The sequence below is a fragment of the Neolamprologus brichardi genome, chromosome 10, assembly GCF_056152115.1.
Source record: "Neolamprologus brichardi isolate AB-2024 chromosome 10, ASM5615211v1, whole genome shotgun sequence".
NCBI classification, from domain to species: Eukaryota; Metazoa; Chordata; class Actinopteri; order Cichliformes; family Cichlidae; genus Neolamprologus; species Neolamprologus brichardi.
Window position 1 is genome coordinate 3,256,355 of NC_142113.1, and position 22,687 is coordinate 3,279,041.

General features: G+C 42.7%; 2 protein-coding genes across 2 annotated transcripts in view; one reads left to right on the plus strand and one right to left on the minus strand.

The window, feature by feature from the left end:
- gdpd5a (glycerophosphodiester phosphodiesterase domain containing 5a) overlaps nucleotides 1-1,649 on the plus strand; it is a 33,042-nt gene extending 31,393 nt beyond the window's left edge. The window contains exons 15-16 of the mRNA XM_087846765.1: nucleotides 314-426; nucleotides 1,159-1,649. Of these exons, the coding sequence (XP_087702891.1) occupies nucleotides 314-426; nucleotides 1,159-1,250 (205 nt within the window). The 3' untranslated portion in view covers nucleotides 1,251-1,649. The remainder of the gene's footprint in view (nucleotides 1-313; nucleotides 427-1,158) is intronic.
- A 2,055-nt stretch (nucleotides 1,650-3,704) lies between these two features.
- On the minus strand, nucleotides 3,705-21,714 carry samsn1b (SAM domain, SH3 domain and nuclear localisation signals 1b). The gene is made up of 15 exons (XM_087846766.1): nucleotides 21,676-21,714; nucleotides 20,262-20,396; nucleotides 20,056-20,099; nucleotides 19,926-19,966; nucleotides 19,729-19,809; nucleotides 15,841-15,917; nucleotides 12,621-12,732; nucleotides 12,155-12,540; nucleotides 8,739-8,816; nucleotides 8,491-8,616; nucleotides 6,552-6,684; nucleotides 6,154-6,305; nucleotides 5,690-5,872; nucleotides 4,224-4,374; nucleotides 3,705-3,903 (listed from the first exon to the last, which is right to left on the minus strand). Exons 1-15 carry the CDS (start codon nucleotides 21,697-21,699, stop codon nucleotides 3,713-3,715), a joined length of 1,914 nt encoding a protein of 637 aa, XP_087702892.1. The 5' UTR covers nucleotides 21,700-21,714; the 3' UTR covers nucleotides 3,705-3,712.
- Nucleotides 21,715-22,687: the final 973 nt, after the last annotated feature.

Consider the following 22,687-nt stretch of genomic DNA (forward strand, 5'->3'; position numbering starts at 1 on the left):
AATCCATCATACAAAATGTAATTAAATGGAAAAGTCTCTTTTTAAACTTGTGTTATTAGTTTTAATCTTTTAACTTTAAACTTATTTTCTGCACATTCCAGCACATAAAATAAAATAAGATTTTTGTGTTTGCACTCACTCTTTCAGTAATCGAATTACCGTTTTTGCAATAGTAATCCCTTACTTTACTCGTTACTTGAAAAAAGTAATCGGATTACAGTAATGCGTTACTGCCCATCTCTGGTCTTGATAACAGCTGCAGTTGCTGCCTTTCATGCGATGTAAGAATCTATCTGTGTGTGTGCTGTAACAGGTGGAGGATGAGCGGGATGCAAAACTATAACCCAGAACACATCATGTTGAGCGCTGTAGCGCGACGGTCCAGTCGTGACGTCAACATCATGAAGGAGAAGCTCATATTCTCAGGTGAAGCTTAGAGAGCAGTCGCGCATCATCACAACTTATCGAGTCAGCTCCTGTGGGAGGCACACACTGTTTTTATTATAGCCTGTAGAGATTTGTTTATAATGCGAAAACACACCTTCAATAGCAAGGCAAGAGCAGCAGCAACAGAATGAGCTGTAACTCTGTTTGTCTGGGGTTAAGTGGGCTATGTTTTTGTAAGCTGTTCGTTTAATTTTCATAGAAGCCTAAGAATGAACTTCAGAGTTTTTGTATCGTAGCTTTTGAACCTGGTGGATTAAAAAAAAACAGTTTTTGTTTGTGGATACTGTTGTTGGTGTTAATTTGGCCCATATTTACCAAAAGTCTTTGGATATGTGATGACCTAAACTTAATTCTAGACCAGGGGTGGGGAATTCCAGGCCTCAAGAGCCGGTGTCCTGCAGGTTTTAGATGTGTCTTTGATCCAACACAGCTGATTTAAATGGCTAAATGACCTCTTCGACATGTCTTGAAGTTCTCCAGAGGCCTGTTAATGAACTAATCATTTAATTCAGGTGTGTTGACCCAGGGTGAGATCTAAAACCTGCAGGACAGCGGCCTTTGAGGCCTGGAGTTTGCCACCCCTAGTACACCTATTAAGTACAAACCCAGCTAATGCACTTTGCCCATATGTGTTCACGCTGTGGTCTAAGAACGATGACTGAAGGTGACTCTGCAGTGTGTATGAATCCTGTTTGTCGTTGTTATTTCCAGAGCTTAACAATGGGCTCAGCAGTACAGAAGAACTTTCTCTGTATCCCGAGAATGGCTACGTCAGATATTCTCATGGAGGCCTCAGTCGCTGACCAGAACAGCCACAGCTGCAAACTTGAGTTTGACGTCAGAGATCTGACACGTCTTCTTTCATCAGGGTGCTGATCTGCTGAGCACATATCACGTTTAAGTCCTGACAATTAAAAGTTTTCCATTTATGGCCTGTTGCTTACTTTTCTTAATCTTCCATCAATCTACCCATCCACTGGGTAGTGATTTCTCCATGATGACAAACTTGGGAGTGTTTTAATATCATGTATTTGGCTGTTTTCTCAGTTGTTCCATGTACTATTACCAGTTTCAGCCAAATTCTTCTGATAATGTTAGCCATTAACATTTCTGTTCTAAGAAGATATTTTGTTGGCTTAAATTACCGTATTTTCCGGACCATAAAGCGCACCGGATTATAAGGCGCATTAAGCGAAACAAAACAGTCAAACTTTACTCATTCTTCTTGCTTCCTCCACTTCTGTACCATTGATTCATTAATGTTGAATTCTCTGGCAGCTGCTCTATTCCCATGTTGTTGCAATATATTAATGACTAACCTCATATTGTGGATGGATTATCTCAGTTGTTCTCCTGACTGAAGTTTGGTCTGTTTACAGCATCCTGCGATGCGATTGCATTTGTCCCTAACCATCGGGAACCTTCACGTTAACCTTGATCGAGTGGAAAAAAGTTAGTTTGTTTATGTTATGCTAACATAGCTGTGTTGCTAGCGATCACGTAGCACATCATTATATACCAGCTAGCCCAACTTCAGTAACCCTACAAACATCACTGCTGTTTAGTTTTCTGTCTTCATTTATGTTGGAAGTGATAACAGAGCTGTACTTTTGAATTTGTTTCAGAAATCTCTCAGTCAGAACATGCTATATCATGTTTAGGTGGAAACTAGCGAGCTAACTGCCTGCTAACTCTGTTAAATTTACTAAATTCTGTTTTCATGGATGCCTGGATGTTAAACTTAAGTGTTACACCTGGTAAAGCAGCAACGCTAATTATTTTATTAAAGATGAAAGAATTTAGACAGTTTTTAACTCTCAGTGATGCTGCAGTGATCGTGTGACTTAGAGACCTGAAATGGACGGAGTTTAGGACCCAGATTACTCTGCGAGGCTCCTGACTACGGTAGCTGTAATGTTCCAACAATCCATCAAACGGTGTGGCTTCCTAGCTTACCAAAGTCATGCTAAAACATTTTTTGACAGATTTTTGAGCGCCGTGTAGCACATAAATTCGGTTCGAGAGTTAGTAAGCACAACCAGAATTCATACATAAGGCGCACCAGATCACTGTGGATTTCTGTGAAAATTAAAGGATTTTAAGTGCGCCTTATAGTGCAGAAAATACGGTATTTAAAATCTGTTTACAAAAGTTAAAATAGAACACGAGTTTATCATTGGCTGATATGTGCCTGTGGGATTAATTGATGGGCAAAAGCTCTCAAAACATTATGGTACCAGAGTTAGAAAGGAATTCTTATTTTATTTGTTTAATTTTAGCCAGTTATGTCAACATTTTTTTTTTTAAAAAAAGAAAAGATTTGAAAAAAAATCCCTGATTAGTCTCACTCATACTTATAAAGCTGTACAGCTGGATTGTTCCACGACACTTACCTTACTCTGGTTTTATAAGAGGACACAGACTGGAGAGTGGTCTCTACATGTTTCTATTGTAATTCCCCCTCTGAGAGGACTCTGACTTATTTGAAATTGTATATTTTATCCTTGCACTGAAGAAGTGTGACAGACAGAATAAGGCACATGTGGAAACCTGTTTCCTTGCTAATCTAATCTGCCTCTGCCTCTTCTGTTATGCCATGATTGTTTTTTTTCTAGACGTATCAAGTATTATAACTTTCACATGGCTGCCTTTTTGTTAGAATATTTTCATCTTAGTTTTATAATAAGGCAAAATGTTGAAGTGACAACTACTACAGATTTAGCTACAGGTGAGTTGACTGTTCAATAAAAGTGAGAAATTCTTGAAAAATGATCTGTTTTGTGGATTCTTCTTGAGTGAGACAAACTTCCAATCGTGTGTTTTGGGTGCTTGACTGCGACTTTTATTTTTATATGATAGTCATTACGTTAATATCGTGATAATTCTGGATTTTGTTTCTGCTGCCTACTGGTTAGAGTTACCAGTATAGGAGGAAGGCATGTTTTACATGCGTATATACACTTACCAGGCTAAATTCCACATAGTTGTTTACCTTGATGCACAGACCAATAGCCGCTCAGTTTGTTCGTTTTTGCCATTTGCACATTTCATGGAGTGTTTCTCTATCATTTCCATAAAAATGGTAACTAAGGTGAAAAATGGTTTATAAAATGTCTTACTTTGGAAATCAAGCCAACACATAGAGGAGGTATTAGGTCAGAGTGTGCCTTTTATTGTATGTTTCCATGTTTCACAGCTGTGGGAAAAACAAGTCAACAGCAACAGAAGAAATAAAACAAGCATGTCAAGGAATAGTTTTCTCTTATTAAGCCGTCACGTTGGCTGGTAAAGCATGGTCAGAGAGAAAATGAAGGTCTGCTTCCTCTGTGATGCTGTCAGGGCTGTCAGATGGCATGGGGCAGCCAGAGTCTCTGGGGCAGTTACTCACATCTGCCTTCATGTTCTCAGCGGAGCTCTCGGCCTTTTGATCAGCTTCATTCTCCAACTGACAATCAGCTGCAAAGTAGAGAAGACTGCTTGGTTGCACGTACTGCTGCAGAGCTGAATTGACGAGCAGTCGGTAATCATTCAGTCACTTTTATTTCTGTGAATTAGGATCGAACAGGTTATCTGCCTCCTTTATTCTTAGAGCTACAACTCAAAGACCTGTTGTCTTTAATCTCTTTAACTTTGGTACCTTTCCATTCTCGTCTAGGAAAGGATTAATGTGTCCTGTTCTTTTTCCTTTCTGGATCCAAACATCCCAGCATATTTCTTTGTGGTTCTATTATAGCACATCTGTCCTTCAATGACCTTGTCTGGGGTTCATTACTCACAGCGCAGTTGCTGCAGGGAGTTGACAGCAGCGAGCAGACGCTGCCTGTGCTCTGGATCAGTCACATTCAGCTCCATCAGATGATTCTCCCTCAGCCCCATCAAGTCGTCTACAGTTTGGTAACCGCCCAGCTGCAAACATGTGGAATATTCCTGAAAAAGAAATAATGGTACCGTTCAGAAGAAAGCTGAAGGAACAGCTTCCTGTTGGAAGGGTGGTTGGGTTACTACATCAATCAATCTTTATTTAAAAAGCACTTTTCATACAAAAAAAATGCAGCACAAAGTGCTTTACATGGTTAAAAGCAGCCCACCCCACCCCGCCCTCCAACTCACTCCCCACACTTTCATTAACATAAGCGATGTGAATACAGACATATCCCTCCCCCCCCCCCCCCCCCCACACACCCACACACACACACACACACACACACACACACACACACACACACACTTAAAAAGTAAAATTGGGCTGGGTACGCATGAGCCAAGTGAGGAAACACTATCACAGGGAGCCGTCTGCACCGGAAGCCGGTCACAGACCGCAGCCTCCAGGCTGGGCACACAGCAGGAGGGAGGCAAAGAAGCCCCCCAGCCAGGCTGAGAGGACCCCCAGAGCCCCAGCAGCCACGGTCGATCACAGCCCCGGTGCAGAGAGCGCCCTCCGAGGAAACACTGGAGATATGACACAATAGGATATATACAGGGTAAAAAGATAAAATAAATAAGAACGGGATACAGTATAAATATAAATATAAATAGAGTAAGAAGATTAAAAAATGAATAAGAATAAAATCAATAAATATTAGGTAAAACCTAGATTAACAATAGAATAACATGATAGATAAATAAGCATAAAATAAATAAACATTAAGTAAAAGCTAAATTAAAAAGGTGGTCTTGAGCCTGTTCTTAAAAACATGTACGTTCTCTGCGGCCCTGAGATCCTCCGGCAGGCTGTTCCACAGACGAGGACCATACCACTGAAAAGCTGCCTCTCCATGAGTATGTGTCCTGACTTTAGGGACAATCAAAAGGCCAGTACCAGAGGACCTCAGGGTCCGCGAGGGTTCATATGGTAAAAGCAGATCTGAGAGATAAGAAGGCCCAAGACCATTAAGACATTTAAAAACCAATAAAAGAACTTTAAAATCGATCCTGAAACACACGGGGAGCCAGTGCAGCGTTTCTAAAACCGGTGTAATGTGGGCCCGCCCTCTCGTCTTCGTCAGCACAAGAGCTGCAGAGTTTTGTAAAAGTTGTAAAGTTGAAATATTCTTTTTAGGAAGACCAGAGAGCGTTACAGTAATCAATGCGACTGGTAATAAAAGCATCAACATCTCCGTGTTGGCCCGAGAGAGAATAGGGCGGACTCTGGCTATATTTTTTAGATGATAAAATCCGATTTTGGTTACATGTTTAATATGTGGGATAAAACATGAAATCAGTTCAAATAAGAGCAAAATACCTCAAGACTGAGACGCTTCAGCACTTCCTGGACAGTTGATTTATGTCTGTGGATTTGTGTTTCCAAGTTCTCCTTCCTCAGTACGTCCACGTAGATGAACTTGAAATTTCCTATTCTGCCATTCAGCATGCCTGTCCATATTCCCATGGGAGGCTTGGTTATGATGTCAATGACATCTCCCACCTGAGTAAAATCATTCCATTTTATTACATTTCTTAATAGATAATAGTACGTAGAGAACATTGATAAAGATTCAAACTTTAATCTCAAAGATATGGGAGCAAAGTACACGTTTTGGGCCAATCATTGGACCAAGGTGATAAAACTGTAGCCAGCATGGCTCAAAAACCAGCAGAGATTGCCCTAAAATTAGCATCTGAACATCAGTCATAACTTAAATCCACAAATATCAAAGATAATATAGTAATATAATAATTTTCCATTTGCTTGCCGTACTTGTTTACCTTGAGTTTGAGGGACTCGGTGTCGTATGGACTTGGCACATACTCTGTATGGACTCTGGCTCTGCCACAAAACTGTCTTGTGCACAGCAGATCGTCCTCTAGCTTCAGACTGTTTCTGTTACTGGAATAGTCTGACCCACTGGTGACTCCACCTGGGAAGCAGAACACAAGAGGCTTCAGCAAAGGGCAGCAGAATTAAAATGCTCATCCACATTTCAGTAACACAGCAGCACAAGTGTGAGATGGGGATTCTGTTTTTGATATGTCAGCGGTCAGTGTAGCTGGACAAATTAGTGCATCAGAAGAGGGGTAATCGGATACTCAGAACACAAGGACTGCATAATTCATTGGGTTGTGGTGTGAAGGATGCGCTTGGGTCTGTGCCCAGAGGTGCTTACTTGAGGAGCTTTGTCTGCTGTTGAGGCTGTAGAGGCTTTCCAGAGAGATACTGGACCTATGGTGCGCTTTAGTAATTGGTCTCCCATGGTCAGCATCCGTCTTCTCTGCTTCACCTTTCTGCATGTCTCTGTTCTGCACAATAAAAACATTCATTCGTGTTGTTATCTCCTATGCAGTATATGCTTTTGCTTCTCTGTCATGTTCTCTGTCGATTTTGTGCCACAGGAATTTTAGGATAAATAAAAGACGAAGCTAACCAAGCAGAAAGCTGAGTCAGGGCCCTAAGCTGCTGTGTTTGATTCCTCATGTGACTGAACAGCTCAGTATCCCAGACACGCCAGCTCCTCTGGCAAGCAAAATACCTAATCCTGCAAACACTGCTTTGCTTTTTATAGCAGAAGTCCAGGAACTTAATCCCCAACTTCCTGTGCTCAGCTTTTAACATCCTGTTTCTCTGAAATCTAAATGAGTTTGGCTAAACTGTATACTGCACATCATCTTTTAGTGATTTCTTTAAACTGCACTTTTTACAAGGTGCAATGGTTGTACTGCATACATGTCAAAATGATTAAAAAAAACAACAAGAATTGGGTACACAAGTGTACATTTTGGGGGATTTTATCTTAATACACATGGTCAAAAATACATATCCATACAACCCCACTAATAGTCAGTTAGTGACCTTTAGCAAGTTCCACCAGATGCTTTTGGTAGCCATCAACAAGCGTCTGAAATAATTTGGCTGGATATTTGAGGTTGTGGTCGGGGCTTGGGGAAAGTCATTGCAGAAGCTCAACTTTAGCCTTTGACCAGTTCTGATGTGAGTTTGGGATCACTGTCTGTTAGAAAACCCAATTGTGTCAAGTTTCAACCATGTAGCTGCAATTGGGAGACAGACACTATCTCTACTTTTAAGATTAGGCTTAAAACTTTCCTTTTTGCTAAAGCATATAGTTAGGGCTGGACCAGGTGACCCTGAATCCTCCCTTAGTTATGCTGCAATAGACGTAGGCTGCCGGGGGATTCCCATGATGCATTGAGTTTTTCCTTTCCAGTCACCTTTCTCACTCACTATGTGTTAACAGACCTCTCTGTATTGAATCATATCTGTTATTAACCTCTGTCTCTCTTCCACAGCATGTCTTTATCCTGTCTTCCTTCTCTCACCCCAACCAATCACAGCAGATGTCCCCGCCCCTCCCTGAGCCTGGTTCTGCCGGAGGTTTCTTCCTGTTAAAAGGGAGTTTTTCCTTCCCACTGTCGCCAAAGTGCTTGCTCATAGGGGGTCATATGATTGTTGGGTTTTTCTCTGTATCTATGAAGCGCCTATATAAATAAAATTGAATTGAATTGAATTTGTGGTGAAGTTGAAAATTTTGAGGTACTCCTTGTCCTTTATTATTTCATTTACTTTATGCATTATACCTGTACTACTGGCAGCCAAACACAGCATAATGCTTGACAGTGGGGACAAAGCCTCGTCTTTACACCTCCAAACATACGTCTTATAAGTATCTGGCTCCCAACATGTGCAAATCTACAATTTTTTTTTAGATCTTCTCTGATTTTCTTGGACTTTTACACTATTCTGAGTTTTGGTCAGTTAAATAAGTGCTGTGAAGGTAATCCTAAAGAAATGCATTCATTGTGTGTCTATGATCAATGCAAAGAAAAATTCTGGGGCGCTAACAAAATTTAAGTTCCCTCAGAAGGCTAACCTGGCCCAGCATTGTCCAATCATACTGAGCTGAAAATGTTAGTAATGCTAGCTGATGATAGGATGTCATTTAATGCATTTAAACAGGAAAATTATTTTCATATTGGAGTGTGAAGATGTGTTTCACAGCTGAGCCTCTCCTACTATTGTTTGTTATTTCATTACATGAAGCCATGAACAAATTTCTGCATTAACACAACATTTGCAGATGCATGACATACAGAGATGATAGTTTGTGTTCCCTCTGGTGAGGCCTCGATGTGTTTCCTGTCACTCTGAGATAGATGTTCCAGCTCTGTCCTCCGCACTCTCGATGTGGTCAGCTCACCGTTCTGCTCCCGCGTTCGCTTGAATAACAAAGCACACTGTAAACAGAAGGATCCAACACAGCTCCCGAAAATAAACATTTAAGAAAGTTTGAATCCGTAGATGAACGAGCTGGCGGGACGAGGAGGCTGGGCTCTCTTACCAGACAACTTTCATTATCCTGTGGTTTCATTAAAGGCGAGTGCTGTCTTAAGGCTTCAAATCTCTCAAACCTGGTCAACTGTTTGAATAAAAGACAGATTAAAATGTGTGTTTTCTGGTGGGCAACATGAACACCAACAATATAAAACCTGTGTTCTGAATTAGGCTAAACACTGGAAGCTACACAGCTTGCAGAAATGCTATTTTTGTTGTGGTTGGAGTTTCTTAAATATACATTTTACAAGTTATTAATTCCATGTGCTTATGTTTGATCAGCTGCACATATTTCCTAAAGTGTCACTGAAGCTGGTGAAGCATGAAGCAAAGCATCCTTTCTTATACAGGTTGCCCATTAGCATCAGCTTAGCAGTAATTCGATGCTGTTCTCAGAAATCTGTTGCAGTGTGTGTTGGCTAATTTCCCAACAAGGACGTAAACTGAGGCCTCGCTGTCATGCACAGTGAGTGGTTGGATAAGCACCTCTTAATAGGGATGCACCGATACTGGTATCGGGTATCGGGGCCGATACTGTAAAAAGTGTGTGTACTCATACTCGTAAAAGTTAACCGATACCATGAACCGATACCAACTTATTTCATTAGTCAGAGGGTGGATTGTCATTTTTGTTGTAGTTCTTTAGATTGGCCACTAGGGGGACATCCCGCGCTAAACAGGCACAGGATTAGGCGAGTGAGACTGGCAGCTCCAGATAAAAAAGAGAAACTGGAGGCTGCTGTAGCTAGGCTAAACAAAATGTCAGCAGTGTGGAACAGCCAACTTTAACTCAGGTTTTGGAAAAGCGATGAAAAATGTCAAGAGAAAATCCACGGGCAGTTAAAATAACAGAGGCTCTGACTCATTTTATCGCTCTGGATGACCAGCCAATGCCGGCCGTGGAAAACATAGGATTCTTCTCAGCATACTCGAGCTGCGGTATGAAATTCCCAGCCGCCCACACATCAGGGAGATAATGGTGCCAAAACTTTCTAAAGAGGTAAAGACAAGCAGTGTGTGCGCGATGTCAATCCTTGGTTTAACGGCACAGTGGACTGATGATCCACGGGCAGATGAGGAGTTCGTCAATGCCAAATACTTTCTTTATTTTGTTTGTTTACAGTATGGACACTCTGCAATAACTTAAAAGTTTATTTTATTCTCAAACCTAATTTGTATTTATTTTATTCCAAACAGAAGTGTTTATTTATTATTCTGAAAGCTCGAGACAGTGCCAATAGTTCAGTGATATTTTGTTAAATTACAATGTGGAGACTCTGCAATAATTTAACAGAAGTGCTTATTTTTCACTTGAAATTTTTTATTGTCATTTTTATTAAGATATTATTTATTATCGGCAGAGAATAAAATAAAACCTGTCTTCCAATTCATTGCATGTGTGTGTGTGTGTGTGTGTGGTAGAAGTATCGGTTTTTGTACTCTGTATCGGCAAGTACTCAGATCCAAGTATCGGTATCGTATCGGTTTGAAAAAAAATTGGTATCGTTGCATCCCTACCTCTTAATACCACATACAGGAAACAAGTATAGTAAGGCAGATGTTTCTGAAAAGTAAATATCTGCCTCTCCTAACCATCCTGCTGCTTCATCCTGCTCTCTGAACCATGTGCTCTGATGTATGATGTTGAGTCTGATTTCATTCAGTAATTTAGTCACATTGGCAAAATGATATTGCTGTAGTCTCGAGAGTCACTTTAACTCAATTCTAAAGAACCACTTGATAATTTAAATGTAGGCTGAAGCCACTGAACACGATTTGTGGTTACTGTCGCAGCCTGAGGTGCTGTGTGGTAGACTTTAAAAATCATTCATTACTAGTTTCTTGATTGCATCACGCTCTCGAGTCTTCAATGAGTGTGTCATTATAGATTTTTGGTGTTGGCACAGAGGGAACTGAAAGATATCTGAGAGTGTTTGTAAGTCTGGATGCAAGCTGAAGCTGTTCAAAAAACTACACTAAGCTTCCAAATTATACAGACAAGTCTACACAGTCTCTATCTAAAACGAGCACAGGCTAATATGTTGCAGTATTAGAATAGATTAGGTTTACTTAAATGACAACATAAACTGCAGAGTGATAATATTCTTTTGATATTGTGAAATTAAGCGTTTCAGTGTACACTACTGATACAATTGTATGTAATGCTACTATCACATCAATCACAACATGCACATTAACAACAACAAAAATGAATTGTGGAAATCAAAATAGCAGCAAGATCTGCAGGTTTAGGCTTCAGTGGGTGGCAAATGGCAAATCTACCCTACCCACAATGCAGTGCAGCTTTTTCCTGGTTACAAACTTAATGTGTAAACATTAAGTTTGTAACCAGCCACTGTCAACACTGTGTGGAATCCCTTCATAGAAACAGTGCATTATTGATTTATTTTAAAATTATGATTATGATGTTTTGAAGAGCTAACAAAACATTAATGATAACTGAGGCTGGAAATTAAAACCAGTGCTTAAAAACCTCCTGATTTCATTAAAACAAGCGCTAAGCGCTAATTTCAGTTACAGTTCAGTTAGCTTAAATGTTCCCAAAAGAGCCCTGAAGCACATTTAGAACAGCGAGCCCTGCAAAGCACAGAATAATTATGCTTAGGAGAGCTGGGAGGAGGAAGTAGGTATCTTGGATTGGTTTGCTCATTCAAACAGAAAGCTGCATTGGCTGACAGGAAGACATAACTCCATCAATGCATCTTGATGCATGCTCAATCATCCAGGTGAGGACATCACAATTATGGGGATTTGGGATGTTTCCAAAAATATAAAAAAGAAAAAGAGATTTAAATTCATAATCATTTAGGGAAAATTACATTTGATAAAAAAAATTCTGCCATTCTGGTAAATATTGTAGCACTGTAAGCTACTAGTTAGTTTAGCATAAAGTAATGGAACAGGGAAACTGCTACATTATACCATATGCTCCCAAATAATCTGGTATAAGGACTTTAAAACACAACTTGTTGTTATTTTTATGGGTTTATTAAAAAAAACATTATGCTTTAAGTTAATAATTATTACAAATTATTAATAAAGTTAATGATGCACCAATGTTCTCAGCTAACGAGTTGCCAGGAAGTAAATAAGCCGACCTTCTAAAGTGTTGCATTGAATTGGATAAATTACTCTAGACTTTCCTAAAGAGCTTTTGGTCAAGTTTCAAGTCTTATTAAATGCAAGTTGATGTTCATTGTGTAAATTATGGTCTGGATATGATAGTATATAATTTAGGACATGGCATTTGACCACGAGCCGTAATATCCTGGCCCATATCACAGATACTCCCAATCAAATGTTGTCAGTTCCTGATTTACAGCTTTGTTTTCTCTCAGTTGCTTAGAAGCTATTGATAAAGTTTCACTGATGGATGGTAATAGTGACAAGGTTAGAACTTACAGTGTTTTGGTAGAGATGCAAATCTGTGATGGAGCGGATCATTTGGGGAGGAGACAGACCCGACTGTTTTCTATCCGGCTCTGTCCAGTGTACCAGGGTCTCAAAACTATCCCATTCTGTGGTCTGTGGCAGCTCAAGTCCATGTCGAGGTTGGTAGCAAGTCTGAGAGAAGAAAGTCTGTGGATAGTCAAAAGGGCTCCACAGGTAATTTCCAACCCTTGTGCTCCAAGCTTCATTCTCCTCTGGATCTTTATGGAGATTCCTGGCGTGTTGCTGTAACAGCTGCTGTGGCAGCGGAGCAGCTTTGGAGAGCCTCCTCTCAGTCTTCCTCCTCCGGCCGATGCAGGTTAGGACCGAGTTGTTGTTGCTCACAGTTTCTGCATCTGCTACATGAGATCACCAGATGTTGCATGTATTATAAACATGTTCATTGAAAAACTGGAAAGCATCCTCACGAGTAGCTCACCGTTACATGTGCTCTTTCCCTTTCCACTTCTTGCTTGCACAAAATTTTGTAATTTCCTTAGTCTTGCTGTCGTTTTTATTGATTCTGATGCATCAGCTGATGTCTTACTCTCCTAGATTAAAGCAAACAAAACAAATGCACACATTCAGTGCAGTGTACAAATATTCAACATCAACCACGTCTCCAGAACAGATAGAACAACACTAAATACTAGAGTAATAGGGTTTTTAGTTGTATGAGGTCTTCCACCTTACTGCCAGTAAAGTATAATACTTTCTATGTTTAACAATGATTTACTTCATGCTAAACGACTGCTGCCGAATCTATTCATGTTCATTTTCAAATCATACTAAGAAGATTAAAATCTGTGGCCCACATTTGTTTCAGTACAGCTTTGATTTGAATCCACTATATACAGTTTAGTCAACTATATTTATAACACATATAGGTAACATATATGATATCTCTACACTGGATCAATGGGTCCCACCTGCCTGGCTTTGCTGACAGCCTCAGGATTTTCTCAGCTGTTCCGCAGCACTATGATTATAAGACATGACAGCGTGGCTGGTCGTGTTTCTAGTTTGTAGAAACACGACCAGCTGCATCGTGGAATATGTCTAGAAACCTACTGCACCATAAACCACTACTGTTCCTCCAAATGAAAGCGACATCTGTGTTAAAGCCCCTTTTTTGCATTGAATTGCTGGTACACCTGACATTCAGTTTGAGGCTACATCTCATTCCCACAAACAACTACAGGGCTTGAGATCATTCCAGTGATCTTGGTATGCTCATTTTATACCGCAGACAAACTGCTGCTTCCTCACATCTGCCCAAAACAAGAAAAAAACAGTCAGAGTTGGTCAGACTAGTGTGCAGTCTGCACCAACTGCATGTCCCGCTTCCAGGTTTTCAATTTTTGCAAACTGTGATATTTTGACTCGCTACTGCTTATGTGAACGTGAGATCTAACTGAGGCTCATTCATTAGACTTTGTCCCATTAAACCTCGGGGTGACACTCTTTAATAACCTTTATAAATATGTGTATATTTTTTACTGGTACTAATTACACAAAATGTAAGGTATTATTTGGATGATATTGTAAATTTACAACTGGTTTATAAAGATGACTGGTTGGGGGTCATCTGCCTGAGCCTGGTTCTGCCGGAGGTTTCTTCCTGTTCAAAGGTAGTTTTTCCTTCCCTCTGTCACCAGGTACTTGCTCATAGGCAGTGTTGGTCAAGTTACTTGAAAAAAGTAATCAGTAACTAATTACTGATTACTCCCCCAAAAAGTAATCCTGTTACTTTACTGATTACTTATTTTCAAAAGTAATTAATTACTTAGTTACTTTTTAAAAACACGATTTACAACCTGAATAGGTGATAAAGTGATAGATCTTTCAGCCCAATTCTACTTTTTCTACATAATCATCATACAAAATGTAATCAAATGGAAAAGTCTCTTTTTAAAACTTGTTTTATTCGTTTTAATCTTTTAACTTTATGCATCAAGCAAAAATTTAATTATCTGCAACATTCTCTGACTGGAAGAAATTAGTTTAACATTTAAACCTATTTTCTGCACATTCCAGCACATAAAATAAAATATTTTTTTGTGTTTACACTCAGTCTTTCAAATAGATGCAAGTAAAACACAGCAGAAAATAAATAAAGTCAAAGACTAGCGGTCCTGTTGCTCTATTTTCACCTGTAAAGCAGGAGTGGGGTAGGCGGAGGTTTACCCTGGTGCAGGTGTGCAGCGGTCAGTGGAAGAATCCGCGAGTTTCTCTGTGAGTTTCCCATTACGTCGTAGCTACTCAGTGCTTGCTCGGAGGTTTAGGGGTTTTTTTCTCTGTAAAAAGAAGTTTTCTTCCCACGCACAACGGACACTAATGTTTTTGTCACTTTTTATGGAATCAAACTCAAAGTAAGGTCAGTACTTCCACGCTTTAAACGCTGCACGCTCATACTCTCTCTGCACTCGATATATGATCCATTGTTGATCTGCACACAGCTGTTGCCATGAACGTCGCACTCGCTTACGTCACTGTCATGAGACATTCTCGCAAAAAAATATCACGGTTTTAGTAACGCAGTAACGCAGCGTTCCTACGGGAAAGTAACAGTAATATAATTACCATTTTTGCAATAGTAATCCCTTACTTTACTTGTTACTTGAAAAAAGTAATCAGATTACAGTAACGCATTACAGTAATGCATTACAAGTAACGCGTTACTGCCCATCTCTGCTCATAGGTGGGGATCTTTATTATAAGGTGCTACAATCTTCTGGATTAATTAAATCTAAAGACTACTTTGTCATGTTGCAGTTACAGTTACTTAAAGCACTGTAGAGACAAAAACTCCATAGGTTGGTAACCACTGGAACAACTGCTAAAGTAAAAGATCCGAGCATTTCCTGCCTACGTTCCAGTTACATCATTCAAAAAGTGTAACCGTGGTGTACACAGGTCTCTTTGTGTATTTGGTTTTTGTGTGATGTTAGCAATGTTCCATGGTTATCAGCAGTTGGCATGAAATGCGGTAAACGGTATCAAATTCAGGTGTTCTAAAGACCTCGGGGAAGATATAAAAGGTCCTTATAAAGGAGATTAAAGATTAAAGAGCAGATTACAGGACTCTGTATCTGATTTGGTTGACATACATTTGACCTCTCAGAGATTTGTTTGAGATGTTGAGTTCTTACCTCCATCCGAACCTACGAAGCGTATCTTTTGTTATAATTTAATTATTATCTGACAGATGTATTATATTCTTATATCTTTATTGGTACTTTACACAGTTTTTATCTAATCCCCCTTTTTCCTTGGTTACATAAGCAGAGCGTGGATGGTGAGCAAAGATAAACGTGCACAATCGTTTTGCTCACATGCACACATGGCAAGTGCACAAACATCCAGGAATGCCAGGTATTTGTAAGCCTGTCTGGCACTCGCATCCATGTGGGTACAGGATTACCAGACCTTTAACTCTGCCATCTGCACAGCTTTGCAAATAACTATCATTTGTGGTGCTAAAGTGATTGCCTCCTAATCAGAAGACGAGTGTGAGAGTCCCTATTATACAACGTACTGCCCTGTGTGCTCTGGCTCTATTTCAAAATGTAATCATTATAGAGAGACTACAGAGTTGTGTTTTCATGGCTTTTGTCTTCTACTCATCATAAATGTGCTGTGAAGTGATGTGGTTGTACCTGAGTAGTCTTTGTCCTGTCAGACCTCACATCCTTCACTTTGTCTTCTCTTGTCAGTTTGCTGCTGTCACACATCTCTGCAGGATCAATCCACATATTGCATAATAATTTATTCACCTTAATTTGTATGAAGTCCAACAATCAAGTGAGTAATGCAGTTTAACAAATTGCTTTTCATCATACATATCGAAGAGGAGCAGATTCTCCTTACTTTGCTGTTTTACCCCAGCTATTGCTGCCATTGGTCAATTCTCCCGTAATGTAAAATTAACTGTTTGTTAAACCTCACTGGACTTCCATCTTCATCCGCTTTATCCGGGGCCGGGTCGCGGGGGCAGCAGCCTAAGCAAAGAGGCCCAGACCTCCCTCTCCCCAGCCACCTCCTCCAGCTCATCCGGGGGAACACCAAGGCGTTCCCAGGCCAGCCGAGAGATATAATCTCTCCAGCGTGTCCTGGGTCTGCCCCGGGGCCTCCTCCCGGTGGGACATGCCTGGAACACCTCACCCAGGAGGCGCCCAGGGGGCATCCTTACCAGATGCCCAAACCACCTCAGCTGGCTCCTTTCGATGTGGAGAAGCAGCGGCTCTACTCTGAGCCCCTCCCGGATGGCCGCACTTCTCACCCTATCTCTAAGGGAGATGCCAGCCACCCTTCGGAGGAAGCTCATTTCCGCCGCTTGTATCCGCGATCTCGTCCTTTCGGTCACTACCCACAGCTCGTGGCCATAGGTGAGGGTAGGGACGTAGATCGTAAATTGAGAGCTTCGCTTTTACACTCAGCTCCCTCTTCACCACGACGGACCGGTGCAGCGTCTGCATTACTGCAGCTGCAGCCCCAATCCGTCTGTCGATCTCCGGCTCCCTTCTCCCATCACTCGCGAACAAGACCCCGAGATACTTGAACTCCTCCACTTGGGGCAGGACCTCATCCCCGACCCGGAGTGGGCACTCCACCCTTTTCCGGCTGAGAACCATGGCCTCAGATTTGGAGGTGCTGATCCTCATTCCCGCTGCTTCACACTCGGCTGCGAACCGCTCCAGTGCGAGCTGGAGGCCCTCACCCGATGAAGCCAACAGAACCACATCATCCGCAAAAATCAGAGATGAGATCCTGAGGCCACCAAAGCGAAAGCCCTCCGCCACTTGGCTGCGCCTAGAAATCCTGTCCATAAAAATTATGAACAGAACCGGTGACAAAGGGCAGCCCTGGCGGAGCCCATCACCCACCGGGAACGAGTCCGACTTATTGCCGGCAATGCGAACCAAGCTCTTGCAACGGTTGTATAGGGATCGAATGGCCCGTAGCAATGGGCCAGACACCCCATACTCCCGCAACACCTCCCACAGGACACCCCGAGGGACACGGTCGAATGCCTTCTCCAAGTCCACAAAACACATGTAGACTGGTTGGGCAAACTCCCATGCACCCTCAAGTATCCTCGAGAGGATGAAGAGCTGGTCCAGTGTTCCGCGACCAGGACGAAAACCGCATTGTTCCTCCTGCATCAGAGGTTCGACTAGCGGACGAACTCTCCTTTCCAGCACCCTGGCATAGACTTTCCCGGGGAGGCTGAGGAGTGTGATCCCCCTGTAGTTGGAACACACCCTCCGGTCCCCCTTCTTAAAGATGGGGACCACCACCCCGGTCTGCCAATCCACGGGTACTGCCCCTGATCTCCACGCAACATTGCAGAGGCGTGTCAGCCAGGACAGCCCTACAACGTCCAGAGCCTTCAGGAACTCGGGGCGGACCTCATCAACACCAGGGGCTCTGCCACCAAGGAGTTGTTTAACTGCCTCAGTGACCTCGCCCCCAGAAATTGGCGGGTCATTCCCCTCATCCCCAGACTCTGCTTCCTCCTTGGAAGACGCGTCAGTGGGATTAAGGAGGTCCTCGAAGTATTCCTTCCACCGCCTGACAATTTTCTCAGTCGACGTCAGCAGCGCTCCGCCAGCACTATACACAGTGCAGGTAGAGCACCGCTTTCCCCTCCTGAGACGCCTGACGGTTTGCCAGAACCTCTTCGAGGCAGTCCGAAAGTCTTTTTCCATGGCCTCTCCGAACTCCTCCCACACCCGAGTTTTTGCTTCAGCCACTGCCCGAGCCGCATTCCGCTTGGCCTGTCGATACCTGTCGGCTGCCTCCGGAGTCCCACAGGCTAACCAAGCCCGATAGTACTCCTTCTTCAGCCTGGTGGCTCCCTTCACCTCTGGTGTCCACCATTTGGTTCGGGGATTACCACCACGGCAGGCACCAACCACCTTGCGGCCGCAGCTCAATGCAGCAGCTTCGGCAATGGAGGCGCTGAACATGGTCCATTCGGACTCAATGTCCCCCGCCTCCCTCGGAATGCTGTTGAAGCTCTGCCGGAGGTGTGCGTTGAAGATCTCGCGGACTGGGGCCTCTGCTAGTCGTTCCCAGCACACCCTCACTACGCGTTTAGGTGCACCAGGTCTGTCCAGCGTCCTCCCCCGCCACCTGATCCAACTCACCACCAGGTGGTGATCAGTTGACAGCTCAGCCCCTCTCTTTACCCGAGTGTCCAGAACATATGGTCGCAGGTCTGGTGATACGATTACAAAATCGATCATCGACCTACGGCCTAGAGCGTCCTGGTGCCACGTGCACTTATGGACACTCTTATGTTCGAACAAGGTGTTCGTTATGGCCAAACTGTGATTAGCACAGAAGTCCAATAACAAAGCACCGCTCGGGTTCAGATCAGGGAGGCCGTTCCTCCCAATCACGCCCCTCCAGGTCTCGCTGTCGTTACCCACGTGAGCATTGAAGTCTCCCAGCAGGACAACAGAGTCTCCAGGTGGAGCACCTTCCAGCACCCCCCCCAGGGACTCTAAGAAGGCTGGGTACTCCAAACTGCCACTCGGCGCATAAGCGCAGATGACAGTCAGGACCCGTTCCCCGACCCTAAGGCGCAGGGAACAAACCCTCTCGTCCACCGGGAAAAACCCCAACGTACCGGCAGCAAGCCGAGGGGATATTAGAATACCCACCCCAGCCCGCCGCCTCTCACCAGGGGCAACTCCAGACTGAGACAGAGTCCAGCCCCTCTCCAGGAGACTGGTTCCAGAGCCCAAGCCGTGCGTAGAGGTGAGCCCGACTATATCTAGCCGGTACCTCTCAACCTCACGCACTAACTCAGGCTCCTTTCCCACCAGAGAGGTGACATTCCATGTCCCTATTGCCAGTCTTGGCAGCCGGGGGTCAGTCCGCCAGGGCCTCCGCTCCTGGCCGCCACCCGGCACACAATGCACCCGACCCCTATGGCGCCTCCTGCGGGTGGTGGGCCTGCGGGAGGATGGGCCCATGTCTCCTCTTCGGGCTGTGCCCGGCCGGGCCCCATGGACTAAGGCCCGGCCACCAGACGCTCGCCCTCGGGCACCCTCCCCGGGCCTGGCTCCAGGGCGGGGCCCCGGTAACCCTATCCCGGGCAGGGTAAACTGTTCCCTCTGTGTTTTTTTCATAGGGGTCTTCTGAATCGCTCTTTGTCTGGTCCCTCACCCAGGACCAATTTGCCATGGGAGACCCTACCAGGGGGCAAAAGCCCCCAGACAACATAGCCCCTGGGATCCCTGGGACACACAAACCCCTCCACCACGATAAGGTTGCGATTCACGGAGGAGAGACTTTGGTTTCTGCTAAGTGCTTTGTTTTAGGTGATGTTGGAATTTTATTTAATTTTTTATTATTACGTACATATTTTTATTGCATACACACACACACACACACACACACATATACATATATATATATATATATATATATATATATATATATATATACACACATATATATATATATATATACACACACATATATATATATATATATACACACACATATATATATATATATATTCTTTTTTGTACCTTTTTCTTGGACTTTCATTTGATGAAACAAGTCCTTCTTGTCACCACATGACAACCAGCAGGTATGATGAATGTCTGTTTCTGCAACACACGGGGAGGAGAGGGAAGAAGCTGTCACATTGTAGCCGTATAGAAAGGTACAGCTACAATTAGAAATAGAAATGTGAACATCTGAGACGGGATCCTTTTGCACCAACCTAACATTTCACTGTCCAAGGCTGATTTTGGCACGCATGATCTAAAATCACAAGTAAATAATTATTGCCTGACTGAAATTTCAAATTGAGATAAACTCAAGATGATAATAAAAATATATGTAAAACTCACCTTTTGCTCTCTCTTTTAAACTTCATCTTTCCCAGGGGTCGGTTCTTGGTAAAACAAAGAACACAACTTTTAGTAAGCAAATGTGCACAAAAATTGTGAACACATCTATTCCGTGTGTTTTGCATTGTGTGTTTATAAGTTAAATGTAACAGTGAACGTTTGAGTATTTGATTACGTCTATAAAAGCTCAGAGGCAGCAGACTTACAGAAGTAATTGAAGGATCTGAGCCGCCCCAGTCGGCATTGCGCCTCAGAAGAACAGGACTGCAGTGGTACTTGGGCAGGACTTCCTGGAGCTTTTGGTTGTTTGCTGGTTCATACATGCTTTCTGTGGAGCCCTCCTAAACAGAAAGCCAGCACGCATGTTGTTAAGTACTGTAGTATTTGACCCACCTAAGAACTTTAAGAGTAATCAGGATTCAATTCAATTCAATTTTATTTATATAGCGCCAAATCACAACAAAAGGCGCTTCATAGATACAGAGAAAAACCCAAGAATCATATGACCCCCTATGAGCAGCACTTTGGCGACAGTGGGAAGGAAAAACTCCCTTTTAACAGGAAGAAACCTCCGGCAGAACCAGGCTCAGGGAGGGGCGGGGCCATCTGCTGCGACCGGTTGGGGTGAGAGAAGTTGATAATCAGTCACAAGGCTAACAAGTAGAGACAGACAACCATTCCCACTCACAGTCAGTTTAGAATCAGTTAACCTGTCTCAGTCATTGTCTTTGGATTGTAGGAGGAAACCGGAAACCCAGACAGAGAGAATACAGGCCCCAGGCGGGGTTTGAACCTTATTTGTGTACGCAGGTTAGCACGGGGCTTCCTCTTTTTGCTACAGGCTATGCAAAAACCACTCGTATTAATTCAAACAAAATTCAGTCGTGGATACAAATTTTGGTGGTCGTTAAGTTACGTACGGGCTAACTTAAAAAATAAAAATAAATAAATGGGGAACACGATATTACATTCCCAGAGAGATGACGAAATGAAAATATTATATTGGAAAATCAAACCGCTGCTCCATGTGTGCTGATGTCTGTTTCGTTCAGACTGACCCACCCGTTAAGGCAACAATAGGGTACATGCAGACATATACGCACTAATCATTCATTATAATAAGATAATAGAACATTTAAAAAAGTCATCTACAGATAGTTACTGCCCAGTCGGTGTGTGAGATCAGCTACACCATATAATGTTCCCACTCATGAAGGTCTCACTTCCAACAACAAATAAAATTTGACACATGATGATATCCCAGCTCCTTAATATCAATATTTATTTTATATGAAACTAACTATAAGCTCATCTGTTGATATGATAATCAATTTTCTAACACTGTTGTAATAATGGAATCATTTATCCAACAAAATGCACAAAATGCAGGAAATCGAAGGATAGTAAAGAAGAAAAAGACTGCATCAAAGAAACCGGAACGAATCTCGGAGGAAAGTTGTTTGCTGTATTGTCTCATCCCGCAGAGAGACCTGTCAACGATAATAACATCAGCAGCGTCTCCCATAAGAGTACCATGACTTTCCTCTGTTCACCAGTTCCTTTAAGTGTCTCCTCACAGGCTAACCTCACGTTTAGAGCAGTTCAAAAGACGAATCTTACCAGTGTGAAGCAGAACAGGTTCATGGCTGATGGTCTGGGTCAAAGACAACGAAACCAAGTGGAGACAGGCTTAGCCTCCGGGTCACGTAAGCACACTTTCACACACCATCCTCCATCTCAAACCCACACGAGCACCCTACCACACCCCCGTGATGCAAAGGCTCACGCAGCCCCTGTGCTGTCTCCAGCCTGTGGCCTATTCCTAGAGTCAAATCCCTCACCTAATCCAATAGATGCAGTGAGCCGTTGCTGTCCAACGCTGGCCTCAGAAAGCATCAGGACACCTGTAGCAAGAAGACAATCAACCACACAGGCTGCCTTTGTTTTGCTCGTGTCTAAAATGATTATGATAATGACTTCATGGAGATTATGCAATCGCTGAGTGAGGTTAAACTTCCAGTGACCGTTTTTACTCAGTTAAAAAGTGTTTTGGATGTAATTCAGGCAGAATATCAGGATTTATCGCATTATCAAATGTGTCTTTGTGTCTGCACACATGCTGAAGTCAAGCATGCTTTACACAGATGGTAATCACTTAGGTAATACTTTAACCTTCTGTTACTCAAGTACTCAGCTACTTTATTTTGATTTTATTGTACTCTGTTTATTAGACAATGAGAAACTACTTACTGTCATAGACATCAGAAATATGGCATTTTTTATGGAAGTGCACATGTGCAATACTGGGAGCTGTGTGTCTGTGAAATTTCGGTTCAGTTTGTTGTCATTTGTCCATCAGAGATTTTCAGTGTTGGGGAGTAACGGAATACATGTACCGCCGTTACGTATTTAAAATACAAAATATGAGTAACTGTATTCCGTTACAGTTACTGTTTAAAAAGGTGGTATTTAGAATACAGTTACTTTGTTGAAATAAATGGATTACACGGCGGTACTTCCCTGTTTCATATTGTGGCGGGTCAGGACTGTTTGGGTTTTGTTTGACAGCTACGTTCTGTTGTTCCAGGCGGCAGCGTTACGGTTGCCATGGTTACAGGGTGACGCTCTCTCT